Genomic DNA, 12,655 nt, shown 5'->3' with positions numbered 1-12,655 from the left:
AGGATAGGTGCACAACTGTACGTTTGGGTTCATTGGGGTAGGAATATTACTTGCGCCTATCTTCCATTAATCCGTGACATATTTCACCATCTTATGCTTGGTTTCCGTTACTATTCGAACAAGAAATACACTCACAAATCATACAAGTTTATATCCAAAGTTTATTGAAAATATACGTATGCAACAAATATCGTACGAGTGCATTAAGTATTTCTTCCTCATAAATAACAAGATAAGTTACGGTAATCTTAGCCAAATCACAGCCATACATGGTTCGTATTAACGCCCATGATGTATGATGAATGTATACTTTTATTTTCATTTTAGAATGTGTTTATCAAAATTTTATTGATTATAAGATCTACGAATAAGAATATTTTGATTTACTAAATAGAATATATACAAATGTAGATAGGTAGAGACGCGTGTGTAACTTAAGTTTCAGTCACTTCAGATTTAATCTTTGAAAAACTATTGTGAACAAAACAATAATTTTCCGATATCAAGAAATAAAATCACTGCATCTCTTTCCGTAATAAATACATGTAACCGAATTTTCTTTTTCTTTTTCAAAATGTCTTGATAACATCACCAAACTTCTTGCCATGATTTTCTGATTATTGCCAGCAGATTCATACATATTACCTTATCACTTTAGGGATATCCGGCGATGCCGACTTCCTGACAGTCCAAAGTATTAAATAAACTTTTGTTTGCCTTGCCTATCTTGATATGCATGCTAAACAAGTTTTCGGTTCCAAGTGTGAACAACCTTAACACATGTCTCATTTTTCCTTGTTATATATATAATATGTACATGCCTTATTTCTATTTGTGATTTTGCTTGCTAAAGCTACGTAGGGTATTGATACAAGTTATATGGATACCGTATTTACAACAGGTGAGTACATTTAACAGACATCCTCGATACTCCAGGGGTTACACTCACTTTCGCCCCCCGNCTTTGTATTGGTATCAGGTGAAAAAACCTGACCAATCGATGTCGTTAGGCTTGAAACTTGTCCTTTGAATAGAATTGAGGAGCGTTACGCGACCGACAGATTATTTTGATGTTCATCAAAGGATCAAATTAGGCCGCTTTCGTTTATCGCGATCCAAGCGGTTGAACTGGTTGGACAGGTATGTTCGTTTATGAAAACAGGTTGGACCTAGTAATCAGACGCTATTTTCAGGCGAGCCTTGACAAACCCTTGTCAGGCCTGCATACACTTTTACAGGTCCGTCAGGATATATACCAAAGAAATGTTATATTAAGAAACAGACGAACCAGTTGTTCCACATAAATGAACAGGCCCCTAGTCTTCTCGTCTCATCCACCAGGTGGTGCACAGTATGTCTTCGATTTTCTCATAACACATTCACGGAGTGCAGGGAGCAAAAATGAGCGTAACCCCTGGAGTATCGAGGATGATTCAACAGGCTATCCTAGGCTATCTCTGCCCATTGCGGGTTATTACTGCACTTTCTACCAGAAATTACAGTACAACAAAAAGAGTTTGGCTACGCATATTGAGATCAATGCATAAACCAGTTTCGACGGTGGGAGTTGGATCGACCCAGAATTGGTACATTCTTTATCACTATCTGAGATTGTGGCAAATATTCTCGCAGGACCTCCACTTCCGTTTTTGATTTTGATGACTGCTGCGAATATACGAGACCCAGAAACCGGAAGTTTATCTAGATTGGCGACATTTTCTAAACCAACCACAGTGTTCTTAGCCATTAACACGTGCGTCGGAAAGTCCGTTGATTGGCCAAAGTCTGTGGAGGGCGTATCAACCCCAATCATATACACGTGTCGGTTGTTGATAAGCCACATGACCGTGTCCTGATGCCAGGCGGGAAAATGGAACGTACTGGGGACATCCGGAGTTTCGGTCCCGAACACGGCCGTCTTGTTAGGATACTTGTATCCCCATCCAGAGTTCATGATTACAGCAGCTTTATCAGGAATTTGCCCATTGTCCGATTCCCATCCGGTTATGTCATTTAGCTGCACTCGGTAATCCGGGTTATTTCGGACCTTATCTATTACGTCAATGATAACAGCCGGTCCTGTCAATCTTTCCATGGGAATATGATGTATACGCCACGCTCCCTCGTAGAAGTGCGCAGGCGCGTCGACATGTGTGCCGCCATGTTCGGCTTGTGCAATGTAGTTAGCTTCGTACCTGAAACAACAATACATGAATACTAGTGAGGGTAGAAGATTGCAAACAACATTCTCAATTGTACTAGGCAATTGTAGTAGGCTTTCTATATACATTATCAAAGTTTCTGCGCCATACATTTCTGTATATGTTATCAAATTCGTGTTAATGTAAGATATTCCTATACAGTCTATTCTTGTTACTGGTACATATGTATATCTGACGGAAAAAATAACGCATTATCCTTTCTGAATTATTTATGATAAACTAAAGCGGCGGTGTCAAGAATGACGTCGCAGTGAAGCCACCCATCCCCTATTCCAGCGTCTGTTTGATCACGATTGTGTCCTTTGCGGGCCGAGATAACCGCCCGTACCCTCTTCACATAGAACCAAACAATTTTTAATTCTTTGTACTGAGACGATATTCCAATCATCCAGAAAGGCCTGCGTCATCTGGGCAAAGCTGTTTAGAGACTTTTTGCGTTTTTTCTCATTGGCCTGCCACAAATTACGATGGGGACAAATTTGGACTGTATGGCGTGCCAATTAGGTACTGGAACAGTGTGAAATAACGGCACATCCTTACAACGCTAGTCCTGGCATTGTCCTCCTGGAAGATTTAATCCGTTGTTTTATAAAATGCCCATCGACGTTAAACACAATTATCTTATTTATCTGATCTTATAAGGGGATATGACGTGGTCCTGGAGAAAATGATACCGACCTCTAGTAGCTGTAAGATTCTCCTGGATGACATATAAAGGGATTCCCAACACCTTTATAAAGGCCTTCCCAAATCAAAACAGGTTTCCTTTAAATCTATAATTAATTTTAACCCCATGTTCATTTGTATTTGCAGATAGTTCACCGTAACGTCAGTGGACACGTTGGCAGCTATCAGACCAGAAAAACGTTAAACGAGACGAGTTCGTAAACAGGACAAGGCTCCAATCATATGCACGGTCTAATTGCAGACGGCGTTGATGTCGCCTTTTGATTAAATTGCTATTGCAAAATAACCTTTCCTCCATCTTAACTTTAGACATTCGCGGCATTCTGGTTTTGACTGGTTTTGGAATAATTAAGCATTGAACTGTTTTTGTATGGTATTAATGATCTATTTGAATGACACAGCTTTACAATTTATATCTAAAATTTAAAATTCCTGCCTTATCGACAGTGCACATAAATTCGTTTAATAGTTGGAACAGCGTGTTGTCGCGTGCTGACTGGCAAACAATGTAGTACTTTGAAGTTTTAACAAACACTTCAATCTTATTCCACAATTCAGTATCAACACAATTTCGTATGATATGTCTATATGGTGATTTAAGTTTATCAATAGAAATCTGAGCTGAAAGTTAAGATTTGAAATTGTTTCAATTTTCCCCGGAACAAATTTAGCGCATGGATAAATACAGTGAACACCGTGAATCCGACCTTGCCCTCCACGAGAGAGTTATTTTTGGAAGTTGAATGAGTAGAGAGAAAAGTTCGAATTTGTTTTATTTGTTGATTGTATGGGAACCTGACAACAGTAGTTAGATTCTACAACAGACTCGTTATTTGACATGTCTGCAGAAACTGAGGAAACCGTGGTCTTGTGATAGAGCACAGGGGTTCGTTACGCATGTCTGAAATACACATATGTTGTTCATGTATATGTATGTGTGCTGTGACTCATATACCGAGGTGTGTATTTAAGACATTTGTAACGAACCCCTTTTCGCTCGCTCAGTTTCGCTCAGATGACATCGTTGTAAGCTAACTAGTAGCTTGTGGTGATGTATGATATTCTTGTCTTCTAATGTTAACTGTTCACACGCGTTTGACTTCTGGTTACTCTATAGTTATTTACAGTTACAGGGTCATTGTCATTTCTTTATCTGGTAGGGTTGGAGTATTCAGCGCCCACTGTTGAATCCTCTCCTTTAGATCAGTGCAGTGTAACAGACAATATTTCTGATAAACTGCATGAGTGTTAAAATTGTTTCCATTGCCGACATTGGTACGTGATTTCAACCGATGTGCATTTTGTACGATATTGCAGACCTTGGTCTGGGTTTTCTTGTAAAAATGTCTTTTTTATTTATTTATTATTTTTTACACAATTACAATTACATTGTCAAGTCTCGCACCGTCCAGCATTTTTTCAGCAGCCGTTCCTGTTCGTTTACATTAGATATTGTAGTTCCAGTCGGTGTTGTATTAATACGCTAAGCATTATGTCTTGCATGGTAATTAAAGTCCCATCAACGACATAGCTTTCAAATAGCCTATATATATCATTGCACACTAGCTGCACAGATTTTGAACAGTTTTCAAAGTTTATTACAGGTTGTTATGTAACCCTGGTAAATACTAGCCGCAATATATCGAACTTCTCTTTATCTCGGTCGGTTGAGCGTAAGACTAGTAAGCCAGAGGTCCCGGGTTCGGTCCCTAACAGAGGCAGTGATTTAAATTTAATTAATCATGCGCTCTGTTACAGTTATGCTTCAAAGATGTTTGGAATTATGACTGTAAATTGAGATAAAAATAATGGTATTGCTATGAAAAGAGTAGTAATACCCTTATTTTTATATATGATATTTATCTCAATTTACAGTGAGAACATGAAACACCTTTTTCATTTCACAAATATTTTATTGAATACTGCATCTTATACAAGTTTCAAAAGGAATTGGGCAACAGGCGTAATGCCTATACAAGCCCTCACCTACGGAATGGACAATGTTTATTATAATATATTTATTGTGAAATAATTTCAAAGTTTTTCTACATCTGGGACAGAAGTCATCGACCAGTCATGTATGCGTTATGGGAGTTCTCTCCCCTACACCACAGTGGATTATGATACAGATCAGTAAAGCATCTCTGATACCTTGATTGTTATTAAAAATCACGCAGACGACGATAGGGTTAGCAGGATTTTAACATGAAGAAGGTTTTCATTAACATGGAATTGGAGTTACAACTAGAGAATAAATCTACTTGAGAGTGCAGATGGATAACATGATAAAGAACGTAATAGGATGTAAGATATAAGAGGAGATTTATGGTTTATATAGCAAGTTGATTCTGGGTCACCACGTGGAGCTCGATGTCATTGTCATTATATCTCCAATGTAGTTATTCTGTTCCCTAGTCAGTCTCTGCCCCACTCCGTGAATCCACAGGTGGTCAACATGGTACATGGTAGACATAGGTAACGGCCTCGTCCCCATATAACACACTGATCACCAGTGGTCCCACTGACAGAGGGCAGCAACTGACCACACAACAGAACACACAAAATATAAATCTTAACTTAATTTTAGGTTACATGAAAAGAAAAAAAATAACTACTCACACGTATACTCCTACACAAACTGGCACTCACTCAAAAGAATTGCCCATATATTATATATATCCATTTAATTATGTATTATTATATTATTGAGTGTGGTCAAAGATTTTGAATTGTAGAGGGAATGGCTTGACCACAAAGTCCATTTGTTTACACAAAGGTCAGCCAATTCCCAATAAATAGTACAAATGAATACTTAACGTACATCAATGTTTTATACATATTTAAAGTGTTTGTACCAACCTTGATAATAATTTAAACTAATTAAGTTAATACACATTAGAGGCGTTTAGTATTAGAAATGAATCTCATGGTGCATTCTAGTATATACATATTATCCTGGTCATTATGGTTTGTACTACCATATAAAAGAACATTTACATTTTCTCGTAGAAGTGGATCTATATTATTTATTGATCTGGTAAGGTCAATCCTGTCATTATTATATAAAGGACATCTTAAAAAGTAATGTATCTTGTCTTCATTTAAATAACCACATTGGCAAGTTGGATTATCTCTTAGATGATCATTATACAGATCTGCATTTAACTGACTGACATTATTTCTTAATTGACACAGCATTATGTTTAATTTTCTGTTACCTCCATATTTAAAAGTTTGAACACATATCTTCAGCTGTAATAAAAGGTTCTGGAGTTGATTTCAGTTTATTTTTTAGCTGGTTTAGGGATACAGAATTTAAAATAGTGGTATTGTTATTGTTCAATTGATAGGTAATATCAGGGAAAAAACTTCTGAGATAAAGGTTTGTTCTAGCTCTTGGTTCATTAATTAGCCTTGGTTGTCTTATATTATATATATTTTCCTCTGGAGTTCTGATCAATGGTTGAAGAATATCTATTAAATATTGGGGTGCATCATGGTGTAGTATTTTATATAAAAGAATTAGTTTCTGATCATTTCTTCTTTTCTTTAAAGTATCCCACCCAGTTTCCTTGTAGATAATAATGTGACTTGTGCCCCTTCTTATACCTGTAATTATTCTTGCTGCTTCTAATTGTAGGGATTCTAGTAGATTTTCCTCTGTTGAAGTACAGTTGTCCCATATAACACTCCCATATTCTAATATAGGCCTTATAAATATCAAATAAATAGTCTCGAGTAATTTTCTATCAATTTTATGCTTAAGTAATCTCAATATATTTATACGTTTACATGATTTTTCATAAATGTAGTTAATATGGTCTCTCCATCCACCTATGTCATTAAATAAAAGACCTAAATGTTTATGTTGTTTTACATTACTTATGATAGTGTTATTGAAAATAAGGTTTGGATGAGAAATAGTTGCATTGTGTTTTTTACTGACTATTAATGATTCAGTTTTGTTTGGATTAAATAGTATTCCCCATTTCTCTGCCAAGTTTGAAATATTGTCAAGGTCTTGGTTAAGTTGAATAGCTACCTGAATAGAGTCATTGTTAATCAAAGCATATAATGATGTGTCATCAGCAAATAATTTAATTTTCGATTGGACTTCTTCTTCAAGGTCATTTATTTAAATTAAAATAGATATGGACCAAGGACAGACCCTTGTGGTACACCGGCTTTAAGAGTTTTCCATGTGGAGTAATAACCATTTATTGATACCCTCTGTTTTCTGTTGCTTACATAGTTTTCAAACCATCTCAATACATTTCCATTAATACCATATTTCTTCAGCTTAGCGATAAGCCCAGTATGCCAAACCCTGTCAAATGCTTTACTGATATCACAAAACACCAATCTGGCTTCATTACCCTTATCTAGTTGAGATACAATTGTATGATATAATGATAGTAGTTGATTTACTGTAGAGTCATTTGGAATGAAGCCAGACTGGTTTTTGGACAATATATTATAATTTGACAGATAATTATATAGGTATTTAAAGATAATTTTTTCTAGTATTTTGCCAAGTATAGGTGTCACAGATATAGGTCTATAGTTTGTTGTGTCAGTTTTTTCACCTTTACCCTTATAGATAGGAGTAACATTTGCTTCCTTCCACGATTCAGGTAAATTCCCGGTAGATATTGACTTGTTAAAAAGAATATGTAGAGGTTTAGCTAGTGAGGAGAAGTATTTATTAAAACATTCTGCTTTGTCGAGTGGATGAATGTTAATATTGTTATTAAAAATAATTGGTGAGTTGTCATTTTGTTTGTTTTCACCATTAATTATAGTTTTGGCTATTTTCCACCACTTACCAGGTGATAAGGATTGGTCAGTTAGGGAATTATGCAGTTTGTCTGTATAATTAATATCAAGGATATACTGTTTAGTGTCTATTTACACTCTCTCCCAGATCTTGAGATATTACACATAATGATTGGAGGAAATATAACCTACAACATTAGTGAGGAAGAGTTGAATGATTTCAGGATAAAATCCATCATTTATGTGTACAAGATGTGTAAACTATATTATACTTAATGTATATAATAGTTATGATTAAAAGCTAAATACATACATATCTAATGTAGAATTTTCTATAAGTTATGTGCACTTAGGAAAAGTTATCACATGAGATACTATAATATGAACTATACTACAGATTAAGATGCATGGGAGTATACATATGTGGGCCTGAACACCTCGCAGGTAGGGATATCCCCCACCCTTATGTGATCCAGACCCACAAATGTATCTTCCGCGTTCATAGTTAGTATGTTATAATACATGTCTCTATTGCAGGTATTAACAAATACAACGATACATTGATGTCTATACATAGTCATGTATAAGTATTACTACCACTTATCAATACAATTTATTATAATTTACTTGGCTTGTGCAAATCAATTTGCAATCTGTATATTGAAACTTTTTAGGTTACTCTAAAATATTTTATTAGTTTACACCTTATATACATATCCCTATATATAAAGTGTATATTTATGTAATGCATATTATGTATTCGTGTATATATGTACCAAATACTATGTATATATGTTTCACATTACTTTGTAATCTTCATCTTTGGAGGCAATAAAGAGAATAATAATATTATAATTTGATGACTTTTTCACATTTAGTAATTTCTTGGAAAAGTTCAGATGAACCTTTTTCTCCATACAGTGCATTACATGAACTCCGAATTTTACTTCCATAACAAGTACGGTATCAAAAAGATGGAGCATGGTTTAACTATTGAATTGCATTTGAGCATTTTGAGAATAGTACAAAGATTTTTATGTTATTGAATTTATTTCTTGAGCTTAATATTAAACCCACATAAGGGAATCTGTCTTCACATTCTACCATATATGCTACCTTTATACATGTAATACCATATTTCATAATTATAAATTCTTCCACCTTTATGAAAAAATATAATTCTTGTTTTGTCTAAATTTACATACCAGGGATGCTATTTTTACATTACATAGTTTAATAATAAATACATTAGAACAAAACAAAAGGCTGTATTGCGTATTTGTAGATTACAGCAAAGCTTTTGATAGTGTAACACATGATAAACTTTGGTATAAACTTTGGAAAAGTGGTGTTAGTGGCAGACTGCTAAATGTAATTAGATCTATTTATGATAATGTTCGTTCTTGCATAAATTTAAATGGTAAATTGTCTACTATGTTCGATTTACATGTCGGTTTATTACAAGGGGAATCGTTATCGCCCATGCTTTTTTCATTATTCGTTAATGATATGGAGAGTGAGTTTTTAAATTCCAATTGTCAAGGTTATGAACTACAATTGATTAATCTGTTTATGTTAATGTATGCCGATGACACAGTTTTGTTTTCGGAAGATGTTAACAATCTTCAGCACATGCTAGATTGTCTGCAATGTTACACTGATAAATGGAATTTAACTGTTAATTATGATAAAACTAAAATTGTAATTTTTAGAAAAAGTAAAAGAATCTTACCTACTGAAAACTGGACGTTTAATGGCAAGTCAATTGAGATAGTGGACAAATTTTGTTATCTAGGATTAGTTTTTTATTATAATGGAAGATTCACCGTAGCACAAAACACGTTGGCATCTCAAGGCAGGAATGCTTTTTATCTTTTAAAAAGAAGAATGAAAGATTTTATCCTTAATACTGAAACTAAATTATCTTTGTTTGATACATATGTGACATGCATACTGAACTATGGATGTGAGGTATGGGGTAATTGTTTATCGCCGCAAATCGAAAAAGTCCATCTTCTCTTTCTTAAAGATTTATTAAACGTTAAGAAAACCGTCAATAGTTCTATGGTTTACTTTGAGACAGGAAGTTATTCCTTACATATAAAGCGCAAAGTAGCTATAATTAAATACTGGTTAAATATTTTGAATACAAATAACTGTGTACTAAAAGCATGCTATGATGCACTACTTGAGCTTAATGTCAAAAAGCCGAATTGTAAACTTAACTGGGTTTATCATGTTAAAAATGATTTATATAGAATGGGTTTTAATCATATTTGGGATGTTCAATATGTTCCAAATGAAAAACAATTTGTGGAAATGTATACCCAACGTCTGCATGACGTATTTATTCAGGAATTACGTGGTGCGTTTGAAACATCTTCTAAATGTTATTTATATAGACATCTTGTCGATACTTTTAATATGCAATTCTATTTAGTAAAGCCTTTAACATTTAATACCAAAAAAATGTTGAGTCAATATCGCATGCAGGCGCATTCCCTTAATATCGAATCTGGACGTTATAATGGGGTTCCGAGAGGTCAAAGATTATGTTTTGCCTGTGACAAAAATGATTTAGAAGATGAGATACATTTTATTCTTATTTGTCCTGCTTACTCTGTATTGAGAAACACATACATTAAGCAATATTACTTCCGATGCCCCAGTGTGTATAAATTAATTGAATTATTGTCATGTAAAAGTATTAAAACATTACGTAGATTGGGTCTGTATTTAAAATATGCTACCGCCAAAAGAAAAACCCTCGTGTAGTAATATTGCTAAATTATGTATTCTTTTTATGTGATAATTGCTTATATGGAATTGTCCTCCGCCATCTTGAAAATTTGAAATATGTTTTGTATTCTATGTATCAATTAACCTATATGCTGATTTGCATTCGGAAATAAAAAACTAAACTAAACTAAACTAAACATATAAATTCCACTTCATTTTCAAAGTTAAAAAGTATTTCTTGAAGCCTATCAACTGATTCGGAAAATGATGAATTCTATTATTTAAAGTGCAAAATTAATATTAATATTTTCATGAAGTGTATAGCATGAAGTTGAAAAAATGGATATTATGTTATGATGAAGAGTTTAATATATGAAATGGAAATATCATGAATAAATAGAATTTAACAGCAAAGATAAGTGCTGTGCTAATTCCCTATGTATGCAATTACACGGTAAGATACTTTTTAGTACAGACTATAGTTTACCTGTAATCAAACCTTACCTGTATATAGGAAAATACGTACATTTTGTATGCTACGTGAGACGACACCTTGTACAATATGATTTAGTGACCCGGCCCTTAGTTGATGCTGGGATGTGTTATCAATAATTAGTGTACACTGTCTTTGTAATTCTGGATCCGTCCCCGTATTGTTATTAGCACACTGATTGAAACTGATTTTCTTGCGCTCATCTTTAAAATATGATCGATTCATTTACTCAAAGATGTACGTAGCTTACCAAAAGGCGCCGTTCTGACCCCGAAACAGTTCTGTAAGGTTGTACGATGGATTTCCCGGCCAGTAGATTGTCGTGTCACTCAGCTCGTGGGTCAAGTCCACTACCTTAAATGCGGACAGCTCGTCCAGACCACACAATATAACAATGACCACCAATACGGGTGTGACCACGGCCGTAATCATGTTTGTATAACAACACTTTTGCGGGGTGTTGTTATCTAATTTGAAAAGTTAAAGTTCTGGAGATGTCGTATAGTCAAAATATAAACTTATTAGAATAACGTTAACTTTCTCTATGTCGGTGGGTGATTTCACGAGTATCCAAAAACACATCCGTACAGTCCGATTTACATAATAGCCTTTCAGACCCAGGCCGTACCCGACCAGGTAAGCCAATTTAGCTGTCCTTTGTCTGAGACTGAATGCAGTGTCCAATCGGCTTGGTCTCGTTTCCCCCACTTTTTAAAATAACATTGGGAAGAATGTTGTTAGAAGGATTATAGTCCGTTTCTTAGTCGTATGGGCAGTACTTACCTGTGTTCTACCTGTGCTGCTATATTCTATATTATCTGTTTAAAAGTGTAATGTAAACATTTGACTGTAAACTCTATATATCTGTATAAGTATAAAAATATATCGACTATACATAGAGATATTTGAACCCAAAACAAGTATTAAAACCTTATATATACCACGGACTTAGATAAGAGGGATTGGCAACACCGCTCTCGTCTAGCGTATGTATTGTCCACCTCTTGTATTTGTGCACCGAACCATGACGACTTGTAACCCTCTCGCTGGAGCCAATTTACCTGTACTGCGCTTGCGTGTGACCTAACAGACAAGTTTCCGGTATCGATAACCATGTTGTTTACCTAGGTGATGAGAGACCGAGAATGTGACACTGATTTGACAGATCAGTACACAGTGTAACAACCATGACTAAAACAATAGAAAACGAATGCATACACGTGATGATGTCGCAAGCATATCTGTTCATTGTCAAGCAGCATCAGGTAAGTATCTGATCGGATGATAAATCATTGTCAAATATGACTGGCTTTTTATCCCGTGAAAGTTATTTAGATTTAGACTTATTAATGAAAGAATTTACTGATAATGAACGTAAAACTTAATATTTCGGAGGTGATAAAAGACGTCTTTGGATATAGGCAGCTAGCTATATTTCGAGGGCATACACAGCACGCTAGAAGCACAGGGGTTCGTTACAAATGTCTAATACACATGTACATATACTATACTGATATAGGTCACAGCACATGTATGTTTATGAAGACCGTGACCTATATCAGTATCAAAACGGTATGTGTATTTTGTAACGAAACCCCTGTGGGGGAAGTGACTTAAAGGGTTAACTTTTAACAATAACTTTGTCCTATTACCTCATTTTAAATTTAAACCATTTATAAGAAAAATACAGAAACATCAGCTGACCTTTTGCCTTTGCGTGTTATTCTCGAAATTTTGA

General features: G+C 34.9%; 1 protein-coding gene across 1 annotated transcript; it reads right to left on the bottom strand.

The window, feature by feature from the left end:
• Positions 1-968: 968 nt before the first annotated feature.
• Positions 969-11,631, bottom strand: LOC110445121 (kynurenine formamidase-like). The gene is made up of 2 exons (XM_021489534.1): positions 11,168-11,631; positions 969-2,195 (listed from the first exon to the last, which is right to left on the bottom strand). Exons 1-2 carry the CDS (start codon positions 11,347-11,349, stop codon positions 1,487-1,489), a joined length of 891 nt encoding a protein of 296 aa, XP_021345209.1. The 5' UTR covers positions 11,350-11,631; the 3' UTR covers positions 969-1,486.
• Between the last annotated feature and the right edge of the window lie 1,024 nt (positions 11,632-12,655).

The sequence above is a fragment of the Mizuhopecten yessoensis genome, unplaced genomic scaffold (genome assembly GCF_002113885.1).
Source record: "Mizuhopecten yessoensis strain PY_sf001 unplaced genomic scaffold, ASM211388v2 scaffold2087, whole genome shotgun sequence".
NCBI lineage: Eukaryota > Metazoa > Mollusca > Bivalvia > Pectinida > Pectinidae > Mizuhopecten > Mizuhopecten yessoensis.
Note: the sequence above shows the minus strand (reverse complement) of the source record. Positions and strands in the feature narration are given on the sequence as shown.